This window comes from Oculina patagonica, chromosome 1, assembly GCF_052425735.1.
Source record: "Oculina patagonica isolate OP01 chromosome 1, crgOcupat, whole genome shotgun sequence".
Taxonomy (NCBI): domain Eukaryota; kingdom Metazoa; phylum Cnidaria; class Anthozoa; order Scleractinia; family Oculinidae; genus Oculina; species Oculina patagonica.
In genome coordinates, this window is record NC_135758.1 from 3,200,280 (window position 1) to 3,227,296 (window position 27,017).

The 27,017-nt window shown below is 37.6% G+C and overlaps 1 protein-coding gene and 1 long non-coding RNA gene across 3 annotated transcripts; one reads left to right on the forward strand and one right to left on the reverse strand.

The window, feature by feature from the left end:
• Positions 1-2,884: 2,884 nt before the first annotated feature.
• LOC144644508 (uncharacterized) lies at positions 2,885-7,204 on the forward strand. The gene is made up of 2 exons (XM_078504008.1): positions 2,885-3,268; positions 6,860-7,204. Exons 1-2 carry the CDS (start codon positions 2,999-3,001, stop codon positions 7,202-7,204), a joined length of 615 nt encoding a protein of 204 aa, XP_078360134.1. The 5' UTR covers positions 2,885-2,998.
• A 16,874-nt stretch (positions 7,205-24,078) lies between these two features.
• Positions 24,079-27,017, reverse strand: LOC144631241 (uncharacterized). Of its 2 annotated transcripts, XR_013566715.1 has the most exons (3): positions 26,936-27,017; positions 26,599-26,655; positions 24,079-24,237 (listed from the first exon to the last, which is right to left on the reverse strand). It is a non-coding gene; the product is annotated as an uncharacterized LOC144631241 (long non-coding RNA). The 2 variants fall into 2 exon arrangements; XR_013566706.1 differs by lacking the exon at positions 26,599-26,655 and having other exon boundaries at positions 26,936-27,008.

Genomic DNA, 27,017 nt, shown 5'->3' on the forward strand with positions numbered 1-27,017 from the left:
ACATTTGGAGTAAACGAGAAATGCCGTTCAAGTTTACAAATAGTGTAATTCAACGTCAAACAGATAGCCCCAAAAAATATCTTCTGCTTCTCTGTTTTTTTATTTATCATTTTTGAGATGAAAACTAAATGACTTTTAATTGCGTCATTATGATACCATTTTTAAGTTACGAAAATCTTAAGAGTGTAAAGACACGAGGTGGAAGCATGCACAGATGAGCGAGCTGGTACGAGCATGGCTAGAATAATAGTACAATAAGATATTATTATAATTTAGAAAAAAAAGCGAACCAAAACAGAAGCTTACAACGTCCTTAGTAACTAAAATGTCGACAACAAAATCACAAGCCGCGCCCTACCCCCAACTGATCATTTTCAACGAGTTCTTTATAACAGAAAATGCGCTTTCAGAAGAGTTGGTGGAAACTTGCGAAGGCGCTTTGTCCACTGATGAGTTTGATCGGGCGTTAACCCTATTCAGACCGGGGGGGGGGGGGGGGGCTTTTGAGGCCCGCGCTGACTTTGAACTTTTATAACTTTTTTTACGATTTAACCAAACGCTGCCAAACTTTCTGAGTTTTCCTAAAATTTATCTGGCAACAAATTGGTAGGGTTGGATGATGTGTCAGGAACTTGACATCATCATGGCAACGGCATTTTGACAGGCATGTTTTCCCAAATTTGTAATTTTAAGTGTTTCTGTTAATAAAAATCAACTTAAATGGCATTATTTTTACATTTTTACGGGTTTAAAGCACATTTTTATTTATTTTGAGTACTTTGCAATGATTTTGGGTGGTTTTCTGGCATTTTGGAAAAATTTTGAAATGCAAGATGGCGGATCCAAGATGGCGGCTGTTTTGACATCATGATGTAATTGTCACGTGATGTGACGTCACCATCCTACGTGACGTATACCAAAAGAAAGAGTTTCGGACGTACAATACATCCTATAAGTTTCATGGTGATTGCTTAAATATTCTGGAAGTTACATAGGGGGGGGCTTCCGAAGCCCCCCCCCCCCCCCCGCCGGTCTGAGAAGGTCCAAAAAAGCCCGGTCTGAATAGGGTTAAGGAATTGCCCACCGTTAAAGAATCGCCTTTTTTTCGCAGACAATGTTTGCCAGGTTTTCTAAGAATCACCAGAGAATTGACGCCGGGTGACCCGCCATTTAAGGTGACTGTCTCTTCAAAAGAGTAAAACTAGCACTTTTACGGAGTGAAGCCAAGCTCAGTTGCTAGAGATTTGCAAAAAGTCCAAAGGGCAGACCCCTTAACTGGAGCCTCTTCGCGATTCAATGCTCAGATCTCACAGGCAGCTCAAGTAAAAGAAAAATGAATTAAATATACTTAATTGACCACTCCCCGAGTGGGGCTTTTCAAGGGCAGTGTGAACAAACACTAAAACAAATATTTCAAATGAACACGTGGGTAAACATCCCAACATTACAAAAACATCCCATTACAAACGTAGCTGAGTCGCTGAACTCGGGACTGCCGAGAAGAGCACCATCTAGTAGTCAGAACGGGATTTGAACCCACGAACTCTAAATTTTGAGTGAAGCGCTCTAACCACTCGGCCACGCTGTCCCGGTAAAGTAGGATTTCCTCCCCGTTTCTTTCTAAATAAAGCTGGCGGCCTTTTTGCTGAATACACTAGTAAGCAACCTTTACTTTCTCCATACTACACTGTGGTTTGCTGTCTTTACATCTTGCCGTCATCTTGTGAAATAAGGGTTGGCTCGGGTGATCATGATAGCTGAGGTGTAAACGACGTGGAGAGGAGGGTTGTACGTAGTCGCTTGTGTCTGAACAACGTGGGGTGGAGGAGCGTGCACGGTCAATGCTGTATTAAAAAGTCTTTACCTTTAGGGTTATTGCTATATGTTGGGCCATTAGCATGTCGTTCTCCAGGGGTGGAGGGAAGGTACTTTTAAGACTCCAATTGATTAGGCTTTCGATTAAAGTAATATAAAAACAAGTGCTTCTCGACGTATTTCTTATCTGTTTTCTTGTCTAGCCAACCGTTTTCTGGTTATCACTAGCGAGAGGTATATGTTCATTTTTTTATTTAAGCTGAAATTATTATTCACTTAACCCCCGGTCAAATACCACCTACATTATCAAAAGCTCATAGCAAGTAGAGTTGATGAATTTACCAAAGTTTGCATGTTACCAATAAGCCCAGTGGTAAAATACGTTACTAGCGCAGTGCTGAAATGAAGGAGTAGTCTTCCATAGTGAATATTTAGCATTATAGTGTATATATTATTATTTTTAAACCGTTGCTTTTTTTGCATTTAACAAACCCGTATCTCGATCTGTGACAAAACCCTAACGTAATATGTTATCAAGGCCAAGTTAAAAAAAAAAAGTTAACAGCGATGAACACAAGCATGTTTTTGAAAACTTAATTGTTAATTACTATAATAACTTTTTGATCGATAGGTGTTATGTGGATTCTTTGTGTTTCACTTTGGTTAAATTTTTTTTTATTATCAATCTTCAAGCTATTTTAATAGCTTAATGTCTTAAAAGACACCAATGGCCGGCACTTGAGTTGCTGTGTCCAGCTTTTGGTAAGGACACGTGCCCATACAGTGGCCCGTTTGCCAAGAACAAAGGCGTCGAGAGCTATGCCCAGGATTCAACGATGATTGCCCATTTAAGAAATGCAAGACCGTCTGTGAGACGAGTTTTTTTTTTTCTCCGGATTATCCGGTTTTCCTCCCTCCACAAAATCCAATACTTCCAAATTCCAATTCGATCGGGAATACACGCCCCTACAAGCTTTTAGCTTTAATCCTCACTGTATCTAAATAAAGGTAATTTATTTTTTTTAATTATTTATGAAACCAAAACTAGAACGTGACGGTTGTTTGGTGATGTGTTAAACTAATTTGCTGCGAGTCTGCTAGTGTAAAATGCTTTTTTTTATTTTCTTTAATTTAAAAGTCTCATGTTGTTGTTTTTTCCTTAATTTTTATAATCAAGGTTCCAATGGACGTCGACTTCGACGACATTAAAGCCAAGTGCCCAGCCTTTGATAAGAATACGTGCCCATACATGGGTTTGGTTTCCGACCACAAAGGCCTTGCCAAAGGCAAATGCCCGGTATTCAGTGACGGTTGTCCATTTAAAAACCTCAACACCGTTGGAGAGTTTGTGGAGAAGATGACACAGATGCGGAATACCTGCAAGGGGAAGGCGGCTTATAGAGAATTCTTCCATCAAGTCGCCGCTCGATCCTTCCAAGAAAAAGCAAAAGAAGTTGGATGATTGCATTCTCGATGCGTCTTTGTCAATAATTTCATTTTGAAAACGTTTTTATTTAAAAAAAATTCTGCGTTCCTATCTTTTGTTTTGGTTTAATTTTTTTTACTATTTTCCAAACTTTTTTCAGGAAATGGCCCGCACTTTTTTCTCTTTTATGAAGCGCAATTTGATATTCGATATTCGCACTTTTACGTGCAAAATGATGTAGCAAGTTTTCTTTTGAAATGACATATGTTAATCACTAAACAAAGTCACAACATAGAAAAAAGAAAGTCGTCTCTGTATATAGATAGTTAGGGTACATAGAAAGAATGGTGGTATCCATACTTATAGATTCCGTACAACAGCCTGTAATTTTACACTGCGTTTGCAAACTGTGAAAAGATTAGAGATAAAAAATACTGTTTTAAAAGTTTAATTCCAATAATTTCTATTTCATTTTTATATTTTAACTATTTTTATTATGTAAATATTTCACCATTTCTAACCATACTACTTTGAAGCTTACTTTGGTTACTGGAAAATGTTCTGCATTCACAAATGGTTGAATATATATGAATGTGAAAGATATGACAGTACGTGAAAAGAATAGTTCGGGTGCGCGAGAACATTGCGCTGGTTGCATTGTGCTAAAATAATAAATGCGATGGGCGATTCCAAGCCTAGTCCTGTCCATTCTCGTTATATAATGCTTGCGGCAAACACCCAGACTCGAGCAAAGGTTCTTTTAGATATAAAAATGCCATTGAAGAGTTCAACTGAATAACCTGGAACTGCCTTTAACTGCCTTACACATTTCTAAAGGCAGTTTTTTTTTTAATATTTCAATCCACTTTTAAGACACCGTATAAGTTCCTGGAAGTCAAAGATATTCATCAGACTCGCTGTCCTTCAAATGTAAAATGAAAGAGAATATATTAGTAAACGTCTTTTTTCTGGAAAAAGACCCTCTACCATGTTCATTTAAAGCAAAGAGGCCTGAGCGAGCAACTTAAAAGAATGGCTCAGGCATTTAACCTGAGAGTTGCCACTCGACATTATTTTTGCTTAATCTCTTGGTGCCTAAATGTAATTAAGAGACCATCAACAAATAGGCCAATAAACTTGGGCAATTGTCTGTAGATTACTGTCAATAATATTGACCAATATAATGCCTGCTGTAAACTTTAAAGTTATGGTTTATCACTCAGAAGCAAACTGAAATACAAGTCAGTTTGATTTGCTTCTGGGTTTGAATAAGCTGATAACAAACATAGAGGGAAAAAATGCAAGCGGAAAAGGGACGGCACATTTGATATCAAGCGTTGTGAAGAAAAGGAATCAAAAACTACTACTACTTTTGTAGTGAATGTTGATATTGCTGTGAGTACTCTCATTTCACAAGAGGGCGGTCGAGCTCTATCAGCCATTATGCTGAAGAGAGCCACTGATTACCAAGTTATGTCGAGAGGAAGTGTACTGGTTAATCCACGGATGTGATAAATATTATCAAGTAACAAATCACGCTGGAAACTATTATTCCAACTTGAGCTTCTTTTGTTGTCTGCAGTTTACAGTTTTACAATATATATGGGACTCATTTCAATGTACTTGCAGCATTGTCTTTGCATTTAACAGTAGTTGTATTTCAGGCGCGATATTTGGACATTTTTGGAACAACGTGTTACGTGTTCATGGACCTTACAGCTCATTTAATCACTGTAATTTCTTTTCCTCAATTTAAGCCTAATCTCATTTATAATGGCTATCTGTAAAGTAAGGGTGTATCATGTCTGATTAAGGTCAAGTGTGTGAGAACATTGACCAAACGTGCCAATGGGGAAGCCACCCATACGTATGTCCTGAAAGTAGCGGTCCCCAGAAAGTAGGCCACACACTGTACGGCTGATATTGATGCTTGTTACAAAAAAACATGTTCAATAAAGGTTATGTGTAGTATATAAAGCTCACATTAGCGTCCGGAGATATCAGGACAATGTCACACATTTAAAACGTACTTCCCAATTAAGATGATGGTGAAGTATTCGAATGAAACAAAAAAAAAACGCGATAGTTGCGCTGCTTGCGCTGCTTTAAGTTTGTTAAGAAAATAAACGAAATTTTCAAAGAGTCTAACTTTTCCCGTTCATCATTTCCCTATGATGTTCTCAGCAAAGAGCAATAGTGTAGCAAGGGTCTATTGTTAGAACCGAGCTAGAGTTGAACTGGGGAACTGGAACTGTCCCATGTTTAAGTGTGGAGCAACCTGCACAAGGCTGCCGGAGACAAACGATTCTTACATGTTACGGGTGAACCTGTTGAAGGGCAAATGGAAAGAATGGTTCGCATGAGTGACACATTCAACTTGGTGGGCACGGTTGCTTCCACAAGGCGTAATCTTCAGGTGCCTTAATTTGCCAGAGACCAAGAAACAACGTGGGGTGGAGGAGCGTGCACGGTCAATGCTGTATTAAAAAGTCTTTACCTTTTTCTGTTATTGCTATATGTTGGGCCATTAGCATGTCGTTCTCCAGGGGTGGAGGGAAGGTACTTTTAAGATTCCAATTGATTAGGCTTTCGATTAAAGTAATATAAAAACAAGTGCTTCTTGACGTATTTCTTATCTGTTTTCTTGTCTAGCCAACCGTTTTCTGGTTATCACTAGCGAGAGGTATATGTTCATTTTTTTATTTAAGCTGAAATTATTATTCACTTAACCCCCGGTCAAATACCACCTACATTATCAAAAGCTCATAGCAAGTAGAGTTGATCAATTTACCAAAGTTTGCATGTTACCAATAAGCCCAGTGGTAAAATACGTTACTAGCGCAGTGCTGAAATGAAGGAGTAGTCTTACTTTTTGGGCGGTACTTTGTTACTTTAAGTTACCATAGTGAATATTTAGCATTATAGTGTATATATTTTTAGTACGTTTATTTTTAAACCGTTGCTTTTTTGCGTTTAACAAACCCGTATCTCGATCTGCGACAAAACCCTAACGTAATATGTAATCAAGGCCAAGTTAACAGCGATGAACACAAGCATGTTTTTGAAAACTTAATTGTTAATTACTATAATAACTTTTTGATCGATAGGTGTTATGTGGATTCTTTGTGTTTCACTTTGGTTAAATTTTTTTTTATTATCAATCTTCAAGCTATTTTAATAGCTTAATGTCTTAAAAGACACCAATGGCCGGCACTTGAGTTGCTGTATCCAGCTTTTGGTAAGGACACGTGCCCATACAGCGGCCCGTTTGCCAAGAACAAAGGCGTCGAGAGCTATGCCCAGGATTCAAGGATGGTTGCCCATTTAAGAAATGCAAGACCGTCTGTGAGACGAGTTTTTTTTTTCTCCGGATTATCCGGTTTTCCTCCCTCCACAAAATCCAATACTTCCAAATTCCAATTCGATCGGGAATACACGCCCCTACAAGCTTTTAGCTTTAATCCTCACTGTATCTAAATAAAGGTAATTTATTTTTTTAATTATTTATGAAACCAAAACTAGAACGTGACGGTTGTTTGGTGATGTGTTAAACTAATTTGCTGCGAGTCTGCTAGTGTAAAATGCTTTTTTTTATTTTCTTTAATTTAAAAGTCTCATGTTGTTGTTTTTTCCTTAATTTTTATAATCAAGGTTCCAATGGACGTCGACTTCGACGACATTAAAGCCAAGTGCCCAGCCTTTGATAAGAATACGTGCCCATACATGGGTTTGGTTTCCGACCACAAAGGCCTTGCCAAAGGCAAATGCCCGGTATTCAGTGACGGTTGTCCATTTAAAAACCTCAACACCGTTGGAGAGTTTGTGGAGAAGATGACACAGATGCGGAATACCTGCAAGGGGAAGGCGGCTTATAGAGAATTCTTCCATCATTGCCGCTCGATCCTTCCAAGAAAAAGCAAAAGAAGTTGGATGATTGCATTCTCGATGCGTCTTTGTCAATAATTTCATTTTGAAAACGTTTTTATTTAAAAAAAATTCTGCTTTCCTATCTTTTGTTTTGGTTTAATTTTTTTTACTATTTTCCAAACTTTTTTCAGGAAATGGCCCGCACTTTTTTCTCTTTTATGAAGCGCAATTTGATATTCGATATTCGCACTTTTACGTGCAAAATGATGTAGCAAGTTTTCTTTTGAAATGACATATGTTAATCACTAAACAAAGTCACAACATAGAAAAAAGAAAGTCGTCTCTGTATATAGATAGTTAGGGTACATAGCTAGTAGAAAGAATGGTGGTATCCATACTTATAGATTCCGTACAACAGCCTGTAATTTTACACTGCGTTTGCAAACTGTGAAAAGATTAGAGATAAAAAATACTGTTTTAAAAGTTTAATTCCAATAATTTCTATTTCATTTTTATATTTTAACTATTTTTATTATGTAAATATTTCACCATTTCTAACCATACTACTTTGAAGCTTACTTTGGTTACTGGAAAATGTTCTGCATTCACAAATGGTTGAATATATATGAATGTGAAAGATATGACAGTACGTGAAAAGAATAGTTCGGGTGCGCGAGAACATTGCGCTGGTTGCATTGTGCTAAAATAATAAATGCGATGGGCGATTCCAAGCCTAGTCCTGTCCATTCTCGTTATATAATGCTTGCGGCAAACACCCAGACTCGAGCAAAGGTTCTTTTAGATATAAAAATGCCATTGAAGAGTTCAACTGAATAACCTGGAACTGCCTTTAACTGCCTTACACATTTCTAAAGGCAGTTTTTTTTTTAATATTTCAATCCACTTTTAAGACACCGTATAAGTTCCTGGAAGTCAAAGATATTCATCAGACTCGCTGTCCTTCAAATGTAAAATGAAAGAGAATATATTAGTAAACGTCTTTTTTCTGGAAAAAGACCCTCTACCATGTTCATTTAAAGCAAAGAGGCCTGAGCGAGCAACTTAAAAGAATGGCTCAGGCATTTAACCTGAGAGTTGCCACTCGACATTATTTTTGCTTAATCTCTTGGTGCCTAAATGTTATTAAGAGACCATCAACAAATAGGCCAATAAACTCGGGCAATTGTCTGTAGATTACTGTCAATAATATTGACCAATATAATGCCTGCTGTAAACTTTAAAGTTATGGTTTATCACTCAGAAGCAAACTGAAATACAAGTCAGTTTGATTTGCTTCTGGGTTTGAATAAGCTGATAACAAACATAGAGGGAAAAAATGCAAGCGGAAAAGGGACGGCACATTTGATATCAAGCGATGTGAAGAAAAGGAATCAAAAACTACTACTACTTTTGTAGTGAATGCTGATATTGCTGTGAGTACTCTCATTTCACAAGAGGGCGGTCGAGCTGTTTCAGCCATTATGCTGAAGAGAGCCACTGATTACCAAGTTATGTCGAGAGGAAGTGTACTGGTTAATCCACGGATGTGATAAATATTATCAAGTAACAAATCACGCTGGAAACTATTATTCCAACTTGAGCTTCTTTTGTTGTCTGCAGTTTACAGTTTTACAATATATATGGGACTCATTTCAATGTACTTGCAGCATTGTCTTTGCATTTAACAGTAGTTGTATTTCAGGCGCGATATTTGGACATTTTTGGAACAACGTGTTACGTGTTCATGGACCTTACAGCTCATTTAAGCTCTGTAATTTCTTTTCCTCAATTTAAGCCTAATCTCATTTATAATGGCTATCTGTAAACTAAGGGTGTATCATGTCTGATTAAGGTCAAGTGTGTGAGAACATTGACCAAACGTGCCAATGGGGAAGCCACCCATACGTATGTCCTGAAAGTAGCGGTCCCCAGAAAGTAGGCCACACACTGTACGGCTGATATTGATGCTTGTTACAAAAAAACATGTTCAATAAAGGTTATGTGTAGTATATGACGCTCACATTAGCGTCCGGAGATATCAGGACAATGTCACACATTTAAAACGTACTTCCCAATTAAGATGATGGTGAAGTATTCGAATGAAACAAAAAAAACGCGATAGTTGCGCTGCTTGCGCTGCTTTAAGTTTGTTAAGAAAATAAACGAAATTTTCAAAGAGTCTAACTTTTCCCGTTCATCATTTCCCTATGATGTTCTCAGCAAAGAGCAATAGTGTAGCAAGGGTCTATTGTTAGAACCGAGCTAGAGTTGAACTGGGGAACTGGAACTGTCCCATGTTTAAGTGTGGAGCAACCTGCACAAGGCTGCCGGAGACAAACGATTCTTACATGTTACGGGTGAACCTGTTGAAGGGCAAATGGAAAGAATGGTTCACATGAGTGACACATTCAACTTGGTGGGCACGGTTGCTTCCACAAGGCGTAATATTCAGGTGCCTTAATTTTCCAGAGACCAAGAAAAATCCTAGTACAAGCAAGATTCTTTTGTCCATTTTTTGCCCATATTACACTGCTTTGACGGTGCTTTCCATTCATATAGCAAATGCAACTTACTTGTCGCAGAGTGTCAATCAAAGGAAGCCTTAGATCTCCACTGCGGAAAAAAGCTGAACAAAGAAATAATATTCCCTAAATTTATCCAGTACCAGTACTTGTCCAGTAGGTTGAGACAGACACAAAGCGTAAGATTAAAATGATGTAATTTCTAAAGAGGTAAGAGACAATTTACATAGCTGACTAAGAATGTTGTTGTTGGGCCACTGAGAAGTGGGTAGAGCGACTGCCAATATTCAAAAGAAACTCTCTTGGAGTTTTAATAAACGAAATGAGGCTACCCTATATTAAACGTTATTCCTTATAACTTTTCATAATTGCCACTTTCAGTATACAGTTGTTTATATTTTGTTTCACAAATGGCGAGGAAGATCGTGAACACCAATAGTAAAAAACCATTCACCTGCACTTTAAGCCCATAACGAAAAGAAAGGATGAGAGATAGTCCTCTTCCTTTATTACAGCCATCCCTACTATCAAAACAGCTTTGCATAGAACAACCTGAAGACGGTCGATGATTACATAATAAGAATGGCTCAAGTTAAAGTTAACCAATGGTTGAGCCTTTTTCAACGTTAAATGAAAGGGTGCCTGAGATTCACAAGAATCGAACGAAGTCAAAATCTTAGTAATTCGAGTAAAATCCTGTCAATTTTTCGCTCATGAAAGTTGCAGCAATTAGAGTTTTACTTCAAAACAAAGCGGTTATTGTAATGTTTGAAACTACTGAATTTCTAAACAGCCCATTTTAAAATATTTGTCTATTTGTGTATTTTAATAGTATTGGGGTGAGTACGTAAGAGGTTTCGGATTATATTGTTAAAAATACCCTGAAAACCATATTTTTTATAATTTAGTCAACGTCCATAGTTTGTTTATATATTAAATATAATTTTAATGGATGATTAGTTAATTAATTAATTAATTATAATTTACCTGAAACAACACCAAAAATATTTATTGACCAACTCTCCGAAACTCTTCAAGTCTAAGATGAAAGGTACATTCGCTAAACTCCGTTATATCTTTTGTGAATTGAAACAGAACTTTCCAGTGGGCAGCATAAAGACCATAATTGGTGAGCTAATGGACGAGCATGACCCAGTTATGTGACAATAGTCAGCCAAATGATCGCACTGCTTACTAAAAGCTTAACCAAGGCGTGCGTGAGCTGTCCAAGAAGACCGAAAAGAAAACCCTAAGTCCTTCATTCAAGTCAACACTCGCATTCAACAAAAGAAATCTCCTTGACTTACAGAAAACCTTAGAAGAGAATTTTGAAGGAATATTTGACAATTATTGTCGTCGATTTAGAAGTGTTAGATCTCTTCGGCAAATTGGGAAAAAAAAAAGAAAGGAGATACGTCTATTGACAAGAGGTTTCAACTTTTCATCTAGCCACTTTGCAAGCCCTTCGAGCAGATGGAGACAGCTTTTTCGCCGGTTAGGAAGAATTCTGTGAACGACTGTTTCAATTAAGGGACTTTTCTTTTTTGAATAAAGGATGGTAATACTCAGGTGGTTTATCTCTTGTGCTGGGTCTCTGCTGGTCAAATGTCTTGAATTTTATCCTGCTATTGATGCACACCTCATCTGACAATCGAATGTAGTTGAGCCTGTCCAAAGTGTGAGATGGTAAGATGAAAAGTTTTGAATGCGTTCATCAACAACAAAATCCCAGTAAAGTAGCCGTAAAATTTTTGATGAGAGACCACTACCCATTTTTCTGATAAGTTTTCTTGCGTAGCAGCGCCATCTTATTCGGAATCCATAAACAGCGGGAAGACGAGCAGTTCTGACGATTTTCACCGCAGATCTCGCTAGGCTTGTTCTTCGGGGTGGTGTTTTACTGTGATTTGTGACGCATTTTTCCCAAGATGTCATCCCTTGGCGAATTGTTTGGTGGATCGCTTCCACTCTTTGACGAGTCGCCTGAACACGTCAAGCTCATTACTTTGTTTTAATTTTCTTATTATAGTAGACTTCGGTAAATATTTTTACAAGAAAATTAACGGTAAAAATGTTTACGTGACGGTTGAGCATAGAAAAGTTTTAGCATAGAATGTTTGAGATCTCTAAGGAGACAAAGAAGTCCAGCCACTGACGATTTTCTACCGATTGCTGTCCATCATTTCCATTATTCACCGACCCGCATCCCTTTCGGCCATTAAAGATTATTTAGAAGGCACCACTGCATTGCAAGGCTTAGCAGCATGGCCGTGGAAACTAACGCTGTTCAAAGCTGGCTATCCATTTAACAACCTGTTGACCATTTTTGAATACGAGCACGTTTTGAATTGTCTTTTTGCAAATGTTGGGTAAATTTATTTTGTTTAATTAGTTAACTACAAGCGTAAAGTAATTATATGGATGCCACTTTCTCCGGTCAATACAAAGCAGTGAATTTCACAAAGCTCTATGCATGTTTTACCCATAAAAAAAATAGGCTCCTGAAGATACAGTTACTACATTTAAACAATATTGTTTACTTTATAATATATAAGCCTGATCATTGCATTACATTTTGGCATTTCTGCCATATTTCCAATGTAAAGAAAAACTTGCAAAAGAACGAAAGGCTGTCCCTGAAAACTGTAATGTTGAGTATTACATGACTCAAATGCTTGTCGACCAAAAGTCAACCCAAGGGTCATATTATTACTTTCTAATGCTTAACCAAAGAGAGTTCCAAATGGGTTGAGAGGAAAAGGAAAACCCAGAAATTTCGTGGAAATTTCTTTCAATTCTTTGCCAATGATGCTAGCAACAAAAGACACATTTCCAGTGTCCAAAAGCAACCTTGCAAGAGAACGAAAAGTTCCCCCTGAAAACTGTCATGTGCAATACTGGATACATGACTTAAATGCTTGTCGACCAAAAGTCGACCCAAGCGTCATATTGCTTTCTAATGCTTCACCAAAGGGTGTAAGCTAATTCCAGATGGGTTGAGAAGAAAAAGAAGACCCAGAAATTTCGTGAAATTTCTTTCAATTCCTTGCCCATGATGCTAGCAACAAAGGACACAGTTTTCAGTCTCACGCAGACTTAAGTATAATAAGTTTTAGTAAGTATGTTTTCATAGGTGTCGAAAGTTTAGTCATCCTTAGTTTCTGAGAAACGGCAAACGATGTCTCTAGCAGTCCTTCGGATGCCTGGCAAGGGAAAATCCAAGCAAGCGGCCTTCCCTTTAAGCTTATTGTGCATCCGACCTGGTAGTCCACAAGTTGGCCTCTTTAACAGTCTAATTTTCAACTCTATAAAAAGACAGTAACTATAAAAGGCGCTAGACATAAATTGACGGTCATTCCTTTGTATTCTTCTTGTAGCCTGGCAAATGGGCAAAATTTGTCCGGGAAAACAACTGAGAGGGCGATTTTCATTATGTCTTGCGTCTCCAAGGAGAGATGCTGTATTGAACTAAAGACTTCCTTTCAAAAACCCTTTAGAACAAAAATAAGCCCAATGCTTCTTATTGAACTTCACGATATATTCAAAACACATTATATATATCACATTAATATTTTAAGTACCCAAGTTACATGTTTTGCGCATGCATGCTTGTTTATTTCATGATATTTTCACTTAACGTGAGAATAAACACATATTGCCAACACACTCGTGATATCAAAATGTTGCCAAGGTCAGACGGCGAGTGAGAAAAACATCTGTTCGGTAGTCTATATTTTATATTGCCTCCATCTTATACTGATGTTAAGGTTGTTGGCTTTAGATACCTAGTATTAAGTTCTTCGCAAGATCAAAAATTAATGTGCTATAATGACTATAACTAGCAGCGTAGACTCAAGTCTGCATAGCATCACAATTATAATTGCGAATTTCTAACTTTTCACAAGACTAATCAATGTCTTCTCACCTGCCTATTATTTTTTTTACAAGACTTCAAAAAACTATCGTAATCTTAGAATATTTCTAAGGTCGTGCATCCCTCTGAGATATTAAAAACATTATCTGTGCATTGCCTATACATTCTATATCGCCTTTGCCTTACATTGACGACATGTTATTCTAAAGTTGTTGCATTTGACTTTTAGTTCTACTATAAGAAGGAATTTTCATACCTATCACAAACCGAACTGCCTTAGCTAACAACTCTGCCCTTAGCACTTAAATTATTTCGTTCACATGTTGTTAAAATCCTTGTGAGTCACTGCTCAAATAGTAGCTATTGAGTCGTATTTTATTGTCATGTATAACTGCTCATTATGTTTAAAATGATTCTTACTTTAAGATCTGTAGATAAAACCCAATGTACCTGCCTCAGGTTTTAATGAGCTTTTTACTTTAAGGTCGATCTGTATGGATACAACCCTGGTTTGAGACTAGAAAATAAAAGCTATTAAGCAATACATTCAATTTATGTGGTTTAATTTTTCGTACAGAGTAATTAAGGGCCAGAGTAATTTTAAGGGCGTGAATAAAACCTTAGTTTGAGACTATTCAGATGAAAGCTTTTAAGCAGTTAACTCAAATGTACAAGATGGCTCGAAATTTTTACGGAGTCTGTGGATAACACTCTAGTGTTATACCATTCCAATGAAAACCGTCGAGCACTACTTGAATGCGACACTGGTATTCAGTTTTACAGTGTGTCCCGAAATAAACTAGTTGGATATTTTTGTTGTTGTTGTTGTTGTTTTCATTTTGAACTAGCGAAATCCAGATGAGAGTGGGTTTAAATCAGATGTGGGTTGCAATAGCTTTAAACGAGATGATGAGAACCGAGTTGGTCAAAGACCTGTCAGAGGATGACGTTCGCAATGAAATGAAGATTTTCGAGTATTGGAACAAAAAAGAAGTTTAAACGGACAGCAAACTACGTTTTAAGAAGAAAACAAAATGATATCTGATCAAGATGACGTCGAAATACGAATTTGAGAACTGGTCGGTGTCTTGACGGTGTATCGATATCGTTAAAGGCCCGCACTTCACAATATTAATTATTTACGAATATCGATGCTATACAGAGATTGGGTCAATTGTGATACAGAGTATGAGTAAGATCTCAAACAACAGCAATGGTGCCAAGTCGGTAAAACAGAAATAGCTAAACAGTACGTACTTTTGGAAAGATGCTAAGAGATAAATCTTTATATTTGAGATACTGCTAAGAAATAAATCTTTAGATATGCACACTGCTTTATTTTATTTTAACTTGGCCTGAAGATACAGTTATTACGAAACTATCCATTTGAGAACTTGTGCTCTTGTTTTTAATACCACCACCATTTTATTAGGTGTCATAGTAAAATTACCTAGGCTACCAGTTTTTGCCCAAAAGATGACACTTGTTCACACAGTTACTCCCTTATTTTTGGTTTTTTTTGTTCCTTCCTGCGCTTTCCAGATGACTGAAACAATATCATATCTAGGAATATCGATACTACAAAGATTGGTTTATTTGTAAAACAGAGTAAGCAGTTAGATTTCAAACGACTGCAATGATGTTAGTCGGGAAAACAGAAATAGTAAACATTACGCACTTTTGGCAAAATACTAAGAGATAAATAGTTACATATGGATACTGCTAAGAAATAAGTCTTTAGATATGCCTTCTGCTTAATTTTGTTTTAACTTGGAATGACGATACAATTATTACCTAACTATCGTTCGAGAACTTGTGTTATTGATTGTTGTACCACCACCGTTTTCAAAAGTGAGGTAGTAAAATTACCACGACTACCAGTTTTGTCCCCAAAAAAATAATGATATTTGTTCACACGGTTACTCCTTTATTTTTGGTTGTTCTTTCCTGTTTCATGCGCTTTCCATATGACTGAAACACGCAATCAATCTGATTGGTGTAATGAGCGGTATATATTTTTTTCAGTTTATCGGTGAATGACTTACCTGTTCTGCGTTAAAAAATAGCAGATTAATTTTAACAACAAAGTAAGCACTGGTAACCCTGAGACACATTACACAATTATGGACTCACTCTCCTCAGGTATGTGCACCATTTCACTAATAAACATAATTAAATTTTAACATAGAAATAACCACACACAAGGCAGTTACATCAGTAACGTAGTATGCGCATCATTTACAATTAATGAAAGCTAATATCTTTTGATAAAGCCAATCTTTAAACAGGCGATTATTTGAGGTATTCATCGAGTTGCGAATTTAATCCCAAAATTGAATTTGTTATTACTTCATTAGTTAAAATTAGCTTTGGGAAGGTAAAAAGTCGATACTGCAGCAAAACAAGTATTAAAACTGTCTTAAAACTGTTTTAAAATTAATGCATAAAGCAAGTAAGCTGGTTTGAAAACTAATTAGAAACTTATACTCTCATACTGCAACTCACGTGTTTGCTTTGTACAACTTCAAAGTGGAACAACTTCGTTCGTTCGTCGTTGTAGCTCCCTCTAGTTCTCTCACTGGCAAACTGATCTAAATTTCACCAATGAACGAATTATATACCAATTCCAGCAGCCAAAATGACTGGTGCTTGACATGTTGAGCAGACAGAAAAACGGCGATGTTTGATGATGCATTTTGAGTAACCAATGTTTTCTCATTATTCGCATGTTAATATTCACCATACAAACTGCAGTCGGTAAAGCTTGACGTCAAATAATTAATTAAAAAGGGAATAATTAGTTTAACTGATATTCATCCCATTCCTTCCATACTTGCCACATTCATTCTGAACTCTCCATGTTCATTCACGATAACATTCGGAACAAATCTAAAGCCAAAACAAGTAGCTAAAGCTACAACAAATTTATAAACTGGCGATGCACAATTGATAAATTCATATCAAATTTACTTCTGAGTTGCTTTTTTAAGCAATTTATATATATCAAGCAATTTATATTAAGCAATTTATGTATATCATAACCCGCATCAGCACTCTTTAAAACGATGGTTATAAAATGTCTGCTATTCTTTTGTTGAAACCGAACAGTCAGTAAACAATGGAGCCAGTGGTACTCAAGATACCTTTATATTAATCATTTTAGCAGATACATTATTGGAGAAATCTATCAGTATCCGATTTCAAATCACTTATCGAAGTTCAACATTTCAGAATCATGCCTTAAGAAATTTCATATATCTATTTATCGCTATGCAACCAAAACATATAAGCAGCCAGTTAATCTTACAGCTCAAGAAAGTAGTGTTCAACTAAAATAAAAACATACGTACTCGGAGAAATCGGTACTAAAACACTGATAACTTAACAGAAAATACTTTTTAAAGGTTTCTATTTATAAATACCACTTATATCGAAAAAACTTTAAGGCCAAGGTAATGAATTAGCGGTACAACTTAAAAGAAAATAATTACCAGCTAGCTTGTTTCTATATCGTCTCTGTTCTGTATGTTGACTCACTTCTGTATTGGATTTGTTCTGCCTATTAAAATGATTTTTTTCGCGACAAGCCCCCGGCAACGTAACTTCGCTCGCCATTCGAAAGGATTTTTTTTAAACTACGTCACTTTATTTCGGCGATTTTTATGGTCCAAAACAACGGCTCCTCGAATGCAAAATAAGAGGCAAAATAAACAACACCAACAAATTAAAACTGTTTGTGTTTTCTTTGTATTGGCACACGTATACTATTTTTATCTTCTTCTGAAGGACAAAAGCTGCCGAAACAAGATAAAACGGCGAAACAACACAAAGCAATATACAAAAAAAAAAAACAAGATTGCATGAATGAAGGCAAAAGTTATTGTTCGTGATCCTTGAGGGTTGTCCAATATACACGACCTGATACCAGTCGTAAATGTCTTTGTCGAGTGGAGAAATCATATCATTTTGGAGACTAGAATTTTTCACTATGTTGTATCAAGCAAGGGGCCCCGAGAAATGTTGTCGGGTCGCGAGTCGTCGAGGAACAAAACCATGCCGACCGTAAATGTTTTGTCGAGTGGAGAAATGCATATCATTTGGAGACTTAGAATTTTTCACTATGTTGTATCAAGAAGGGGCCCCGAGAAATGTTGTCGGGTCGTACGAGTCGTACGAGTGGACAAAGCCATTGTCGACCGTAAATGTTTTGTCGAGTGGAGAAATGCAATCATTTTGGAGACTAGAATTTTTCACTGTGTTGTATCGCAAGGGGCCCCGCGAAATGTTGTCGGGTCATACGAGTCGTACGAGGGACAAAACCATTGTCGACCGACAATGATTTTTTTCCTATCTTTCTTTTAGAACGAGGAATATACACTGTGTTTAGCGTTTTTCGTTGGCACACTTTAGAACGAAGAATACATTGTGTTTAGCGTTTTTCGTTGGCACACTTTGAAACGTATACACATTGCGTTTAGCAGTTTCAGGTGTTTCTACATCGACAATTATTTATTGTCCACTCGTACGACCGTCGACTTGTTTTAGCGTGTTTCTTTGCACATGAACGAAGAATTACATTGTGTTTAGGTGTTCGCAGCACACTAGAACGAGGAATTACATTTGTTTAGCTGCACACAGACGAAGATATAATTGTGTTTAGGTGTTTCCAGCCAGAACGAGGAATAATTTTTTATTTTTGGCACACTTAGAACGAAGAATATACATAGTGTTTAGCGTGTTCGCTAGCACAAGAACGAGGAATACATTGTGTTTAGCGTGTTTCTTGGCACAAGAACGAAGAATTACATTGTTTAGCGTGTTTCGCTAGCACACTTTAGAACGAGGAATTACATTGTGTTTAGCGTGTTTTGTTGGCACACTTTAGAACGAAGAATATACATAGTTTAGGTGTTTCGCTAGCACACTTTTAGAACGAGGATACATTGTGTTTACGTTTTTGTTGGCACACTAGAACGAAGAATATACATAGTGTTTAGCGTGTTTCGCTAGCACACTTTAGAACGAAGAATATACACTGTGTTTAGCCGTTTCGTTGGCACACTTTTAGAACGAAGAATTACATTTGTTTAGCGTGTTTCGTTGGCACACTTTTGAAACGTATACACATTGCGTTTAGCGAGTTTCAGGTGGTTTCAGGTGACAATTATGTTGTCCACTCGTACGACTCGACAAACCATCGCAGGGCCCTATACAACATAGTGAAAAAGTCTCGATAATGAGATGCATTTCTCCACTCGCAACTCAGTTGTCGAGCGACAATGGTTTGTCCACTCGTGCGACCGAGAAACCATCGCAGGGCCCTGCTTAACAACATGATGAATAATTAATTAAGTATCCATAATGATATGTATTTCTCCACTCGACAAAGGCATTTACGACTCGTATCAGGTCGTGTATATTGGACATGGGTGACAAAGAGGTAATTCACGTAGAAATTTACGCTAACAACATTAACAGGGCTAGTAAAAGCATGGATGCCCATGATTAGGAAAACATGACAACAGGAAAGCTGTACGACAGCGAACAGCCGAGGGAACAACCCAGTGGAACGGCAAGGATCGAAATGCACCAATCACAGCTGTTGAAAACAGTCCGATCCTCACAGTGAAGCATGTGCTTTATAAGGTTACGTGTAACCAGTCGATATCATCGCCTGTTGAAGACCTAGCAGTTTGCAGTCGAAATGTTACGATTGACGTCATCATCATCATCATTGTTATTGCACTTTACCACGACAAACAACAACCATTTTATGACCTTTATGATTTGGCAAAAGAATAAAATGCTAACGAGGAAAGTGATGATACTTCTTTTGAAGAAAACGAACTCGCATATATGGACTAAAATGGTGTACTTTTTTTAAAGTAACCGTACTTTAGGAACTGAGGTGCAGCGAGTCAGGCTGTGCAGTACTGCTCGCGATGCAGTGCTGCCTCCTTTTCTCCTCGTAACCGGGGGAAGATATTGGTAGCATGCAGTAAGAAACATAACTCAAATTTCATGAAACACTTTGCTCGAAAGGAAAGCATTCCCGAGGACGTTATCATACTCGGAAATGCTCTTAAACTAAATATAATGCGAGAAATAAAATTGGCACCTGTATTGAATGGCAACTAAGGATTCGATGGCCGAAGATCGATTTTCGTTTGAACAATGAGGCACAAAAGAAAGAACTCTTTGCCACTTTTGAGCCCTTTTAAATGCAAGTAACTATTTCCGCAATAGCATGATTTGAGAGAATCTTTGCCAAAGAAAACCTCACTGAAATTCCGCGAGATTTTCTAGCGAAAATCAAGAAACAAAAATTGGCATAGTACTTGGTCAATCGAAACCAAATATTAATTTAATAGATTTATAACTGTTTACTTAAAAGAAACATGGTGGTTATGGTGGTGGTTATTTTCGTTTGGTTATATTAAGGGGTGGTACTATGGCAAAAATGCGTTCTAGAACAAGTAGCCACCCTTAGACTCTCAAAATGGACAAACGCTGTCTCTGGCAGTCCTGTGGATTGCCCGACCAGGGCAAATCTAGGTAAACGGCCTGCCCTTGAAGCTTATCGTGCATTTGACCCAATAGTTGGTCTTATACTTTCAACGTCTAATTTTAAGGAACAGCTTTTATTCAAGGCATCAGACCTAGATCAGCGGCAATTCCTTTGTATGCTTCTTGTAGCTCGGGAAATGGGCAAAACGTGTCCACAAAACAGTAAGGTGCCTTTTGATTGTATCGAGTGTCACTTGTGATCACTTGTCACTAACGATGGATGCGGCATTGAAACAAAACTTCTTTTCGATAGAAAGTCTACCCGATAAGAGCTTGACCAAAACGAATAAACCAAAAATAAGCCCAGTGCTTTTAACTGTACTTCGCGGTATATCAAACACACAAAGTCGATATTACTTTTATATTTAACTAACCAAGTTGCACGATTTTCATTCTTGTGTCAAGATAATTTCACTTAACATTGCAAACCCTTTCGTGATATCAGTATGTTAGCTGATGTTGCCAAGGTCAGGCGGTGACCGAAAAAACGTCCGTTTAGTCTTACTATGAATATAACCAATTTATAACTTTTCACAAGGCTAATCATTGTCTCCTTACTATCCTTAATAAAGAGTGGCAATTAGTTTCCACACTAGAATTCTCAGTAGGCTACGTAATACTAAGATATTTCGAAAGTCGTCCATCCCTCTTAGATACTGATAAAAAGACTCGGTGTATTGCCTATACGTCCTATATTGTCTTTACCTTTGATTGACGCCATTCTATTCTCAAGATTGTTGCATTTGGCTTTGACTACTTCTACGATAAGAAATTTCCATACTTAACTTAAACCGAACCATTTCTTTACTTGTTGAAAGAAACTGACACTTCTGCCCTATGGACTTGCACTCATTTGCATTTTATCCCATTCACATGTGGTTTAAACTCTGGTGAGTGACTACTACTCAAATGGAAGCTATTGTAAAAAGCAGTCAGATTATACTGCCACAACTTTTTATCACGTTTTAATAGCACTTTATGTTATAATTGTTTTATATGAAGTGTAATGTGGTACTAACGGTTTTCTTTTCGATCTTTGTGTAAAGCCATGGTCGGAGAACGTTCAACTAAAAATACTTCAACCGCTAAAATGTAAATAAAGCCTCCGTTTTGAGTTCGTAAATTAATAAAGACCCCAGAGTTACACCAGTCCAATGGAAACTAACGAGCAAAACAACACAAATGGCTTGGACGGACAAATGAAGGAAACCACTGGCTTACAGCAAAGGATGCATAAAGAATGAATAACAAAGGATACCTTGAAAGCAGTTTATCACAGGAAGAAGGCAAAAAAGAGCTTATAAACAACTGTAAAACCAGGACCGAGAAGGCAGCTACCAAAAGGGGATTTGTAGCCGCTCATATAAATGTTAACGAGCATTAGCATTAGGTAGGATAGGTAAAGCTCATTGATGAGAAGGTACCACAGGAAAAAGAAAGAGCAGCAAAGCAAGCTAAAGAGAGCCGTACTGTATACCCAGACAAGCTGCCTGGGAGGTGCCAGCAGCAATCACAACCAATCAGGGGAGTGGATGAGTCTGTGATAAGTTTACCAAAAATGGAGCTTACAAAATAGGAAGAAAATATCAGTGACTGACGCAACCAACCATTATCACTATCAACTCCAAGAAAGTGGGAAGAAGTGGACGAATTTATAGAAAAAACTAGATAGACACTTAAAGATGAAATTTAATAGCATTGAAACTTTTGAAAGGAGTGGAAGTGGCAGGTACTGATAATACATCACCAAATTTTTAACAGCTGGAGAGAAGTTATCTCAGATTTGTTGTTTTATTGCCTTCTACGAAAGATTTAGAAGAAAGAGCATGTTCCGGAGGAATGAAACGTCAACAACCTGGTTAAATTGCAAAAATGGGTGACCAGCGCAGTTGTAAGAAATGGAGAGGGATGAGTTTCATCTAATTACCAGGTTAAGTAATGAAAAGAGTTATTCTGAAGAGATTTAGAAAGACAGATGATGTGGCGAAAGGGCACAATCAAGTGGGGTTCGCAGTTTATTTATAAGAGATCCTGTGCAGACCAAATCAACACTCTGAAGGCTAATGAAATCCTATTGAAATTACCAAATCTTGTCAAGCCCCGGAACCATGCAGGGTAACACTTGTGGGGGCAGATATCCGACGATTTCAAGGTGGGGATTGGTGTGAAATCAAAGTTTTTACTCTCCCCTTTCCTATTCCTGCTAGTCACTGATTGGACTATGAACAGGACTGCGGAATGGACAGGAAATGGCACCCAATGGACCCAGTGGCACCAACTGAATTCACTTGCTTCTGAGGACGATAGTGCCTTGTTTTCCTACGCAGCATATCAAACACAAGATAAGACCGATAGAATAATCAATGCAGCCGCAATCATTGATCTCACGTGTCCGAAGTTCTGCAAAAAGGTTTATTCTGAGACGTGTAAAGCTTGCCCTGTTTCAGGATTCGAAGCGATGCCGAAATATACTTAAGTCGAAAGGACAAATTGATGTCTCAAGCGACAAATATAAGTGATTGAACGATCCCTTTTTGAGATTAAAAAAGACGTAAAAACAGTTTAGCCATCCATGGGCTTTTATTTTAACATTTTTGTAGCCTTTGAACTTAATCGGACATTTTCTTATTTTTTTTCTTTATTAAATCAAAATACAAAATATTGACAAATTTTAACACTTAAAATACCAGAGATCATTGTTTGAGCCATAAAGAAGAGACATGCAATCAGTGTTGTATATTTAGATAATTTTTGGGCTGTTACAAAAGTACATGAAGTCTAAGCAAACAATGCATACATGACGGGGGCATTGGGCCCTATTAGAAACCGCAACACCGAACAAAAAAATCATCAAAAAAGGCAAAACTGTAATTAGTAAATGTCTACCAAAATTGAAAACCGCGCACAAAAAAATCCAATTTTAAAAACCCTAACCCTACCCCATTGACATCTGAAGATTTTTTTTTGAAAAGGGTCTTCTTAAACATTATTGACAATTCTGTTTAGTTACAATCTAATCATACTACTCAAACTTGCATGAACAGGAAACCAAATGGGAAAAACGAAAACCACATCGAATACCAAACTGGCGAAAACTGAAAACCAAATGCCAAAAGAAGGAAAACCCACAAACTGCATAAGAAACCAAAATCGAAAAACCGCAGTTTTTCGGGGCAAAAACTAAAAAATCGATCTAAAAAATGGCAAAAAATGCAAATCCGAAAATCCTAACGCTACCCTCATACATTGTTGCGCGTTACTGTTGAATACGAAATGGAAGCCAACCAACGCCAATTACACCCTTCATATAGGATAATCAATGCCATCGAGGGCTTGTGACAAATTGACAGTTCGTCATCAGGGCTTATGCGCAGGGGTACAAGAAGTGTTAATGGGGCCCGGTGTTGATAACGTCAAAATAACCCTTAGGAATGAATTCATTTCCCCCATCCGGAGGATGACTTCATGGGTGAAGGAGCGCAAGTATAAGGGGATTAGGACCTTTTCACCGTGGGGTGACATAACTTATTCGTTTAGGAACTCAACTCGGCCAAGGAAAAAGCAACAGTTCTGAGTGTGAACCGATGTTGTTGGATTTATTGAGTTTTACTCAGCCGTTCGATCAAGTGGGATCTCCTGGGATTCAGTCTAGGATTAATACAGCGTATGATTTAAACGCCACGCCAAATCTGTTTGTTTACGACTGAAGAAGAAAACGGTTTGGTGAATCGATTAAGTACAGGCAAGTTATTTCAAAACTTCTCCGTAAACAGGGAGCTCATACGTATCCAGTGATTGCCAACTCGCAATTGACTGATTTGCTTTGGTTATAAAATGAGCAACTTATTTTCATATACCAATTTCGAAAGATTTAGAAGAAAGAGCATGTTCCGGAGGAATGAAACGTCAACAACCTGGTTAAATTGCAAAAATGGGTGACCAGCGCAGTTGTAAGAAATGAAGAGGGATGAGTTTCATCTAATTACCAGGTTAAGTAATGAAAAGAGTTATTCTGAAGAGATTTAGAAAACCGTAATTTCTTCACCCTTAAAGGCAGAGCATTTGGAGGCAATGCCTTTGTGATCATCTTTCAGTCTTGCAAATGGGCAAACATTGTCATCAAACACAGGACATTTGTGTTTGACGGTGTCAAGGGTCACCGAAGCCTAAGGTAAAAACACAAACGTTTTTTAGTAAGTTATTTAGTTATTTGTCTTTTCGACAGGCTCAGCTGGTCTGACCTAACATAACACGTTAGCGAGAACTTTGTACCATTTTGAAAACCACATGACAGTGTTATTCCAAAAGCCATGTACAATCCGAACTAGTGCTTCTTTATGATACAAGCTACGTATCCTATCCGATTAGCTAACTAGGAACATTCCAGATTATTCTTGTTGTTTTTAAACGTTTAAAGGAAACGAATTAAAGAGCTGTTCTTCAGCACGGTTAGTTCACAGTTTTTAAGCTCCGTCCAAGAAATTTATTAAAATGCCAACTTTCTTGGCACATGCGGTAGTTACGACAAGTCATAGTTAAAGGAAGGAATTGTTTCAGTTGCCTCAATTTAATCTGTACTGTTCTTGCATGTCCACTATATAAGGAAACCTTTGTTACCACTCTCTAATTCCAAATTTTAAACCTATAACATGGGTTTATCAAACATTTCAAAAATAAACGCTGTGAGAAAGATAACAAGACTGTTGCTGTTGTCCAACTCTTCCAACTGAGAACTGGAACATACACCTTTTACAGAACGCTTCGACCTATTCTTCTGAAACCTTTTTGTTTCTTTTTACAGGAATCCGAATGAGGGGGGACTGTGCATGTAGCTGCAGTTATCTTGACACTGCTACTCATAGAACACGTCATTGCACAACGTTCATGCCACTAGCATTGATCGCTAACTAAGGATAATGCCCAAGCTACAAGGCTCTTTTGTAATTAAAGTTCGCATCTCCAGCGATCATCATGAACTCTTGGTTTTCGTATTATCATTTGTTAAATAATAGCGTTTTGTAGAAACAAAAAAAGCCTATAACCAGTATTGAAAGGATGTCTCTGGCACTGAAGAATAACACCCATGATACAGATAGAGTGGAATGGTAACTCCCTTTCATCACTACTCTATTCATAGAAATCCACTTTAGCAAACTAAAACGAGCAGAAATAGCCAAACACAAGCTGCAACGAAGTTGCATTTTCCTCAAGTTTTTCGTGTCACAATTGCATTTCATCTTGTGGCCTAAAAACCCTGGAAGGATGGTTATTCTTTCGTTATTTCCAAAAAATGCAACCGATATGAACAACGAGTCAGGATCAGGCTTTTGGTGCGCGACCTAGAGGCAATAGCGCGAGAGCTAAAACTGATTAACCCCTTGCCTACCAGAGCCAAACACACTAAGCAACCGGCGGCCATATTGAATTTTTAATGAGATTCTAAATTTGGCTAAGCAATGGCATCTTTTCAGATAAAATATTAAAGTACACCTAGATTAAGCATTTAAAATGAATTTATCTCCTCTTTCCGCATTCTCTTATTGTACTGTTGACTCGTACGCCTCCCTGGCGAACTCCTTGACCATGTGCATTTGGAGGTTCAATTTCTTCGATCGATCGAGGCTTCTTCTTCGCCACCTTCATCTTCTTTTTGTTCAGACTCTTCAGAATCACATAGCTTAAGTTCTCTGTGACGTAAATCACTTATATTAGAGTCGCGATCGGCAAAAATTTCAGCAATAGCTTCATCTCTGTCGATTCTGCCTTCATGCACACAAGCCGCCATTTTGTAAATTGTCCGATCAAAAAGCAATTCTATTGAGTCAGCGGTGTTTCGAAAGTAGTGCCAGACCTTTCTCAACAACCGGGGTTGATTTATTCAAGGCATCGCGAACAACCAGGGTTTCAGTGCTGTCGTTTGGTTGAGGACGTATATATACGTCCTCGGTCGTTGCGTGACAACAGAGAGGACGTATATATACGTCCTTGGTAGGCAAGGGGTTAAGAGAAAGTATTGTTGAAATTTCTGCAAGGAATGTTCAAGTTCCTCAACGTCAAACGATAAACCTGATTATTTATTCTTTACTACGACTTGGGCGTTACAACGCTCTCACTCAGATTTCGAACGGTAAATTTCCGAGCGCGTTAGAGAACTTTTTGCACTTTTGTGCAACACAAAATGCTAGACCATTCGTTACCTTGAAGAAGTTGATTTTAAATGGTGATCTAATGTGGAGCACAGAGCGTAAATTAACTTCATCTCCAATGACGAATTGATGGAAAGAAAGACATCTAAATAATAACATCAAAAAACAACAAGATATGTTTGGCGCGCTACAACTATTTTAGCTTCTTTTAATAACAACGTTCACCAGTCCACGAGTTTGATATGCCTTTCGCCCCTCTTCCAATCTCCCTAAAAGTATTTACTATTATTAAATCTTTTTGGAAGCTTCTTAGATATTACGGTGCCTTATTTGAATTCTTTCTAGACAGAAACTAATAAAACTAGAAGAAGAAAAATGTACCTTAAACAAATCTTCAAAATCCGGCATTTTTAAAGGCGTTACTCTTCAGAAAACACCCTACAAAAAAGAGTTTAATTGAAAGCGCTACACCAAAATGGCTACTAAAGCCGGCAATAGTTATAGATTCAACAAATCCCTTTGAAGTTTTCTTTTCTCTGTTCTTCTACCATTTAGTCTAAATTGAATCATATAACGCACCTTTTCAAGGCCTCAACTAACTTTTGCTAACGTTTATGTGGTACTTTTCGACTGTATTTTTTACACTGATTGGAACTGCCGCGCATTGTAAGCTTTGATACCTACTTTACGAATGAGACAACTGAAACTTACTACTTACTTGGTTTGCAAAAGCAATGCTGAAAAGGCTCAAAACTATCACAACTTGGAAGTGCAACATCTTTGTTGTAGTTCCCTCTGTC

What these genes read in the sequence shown, in the direction of transcription:
- LOC144644508 (XM_078504008.1), top strand. Translation starts at nt 2,999, where the DNA reads ATGGACGTCGACTTCGACGACATTAAAGCCAAGTGCCCAGCCTTTGAT. An exon ending in TCCAAGAAAAAGCAAAAGAA is followed by an intron (nt 3,269 to 6,859) that starts GTTGGATGATTG and finishes TAAAAGTCTCAT; the next exon opens with GTTGTTGTTTTTTCCTTAAT.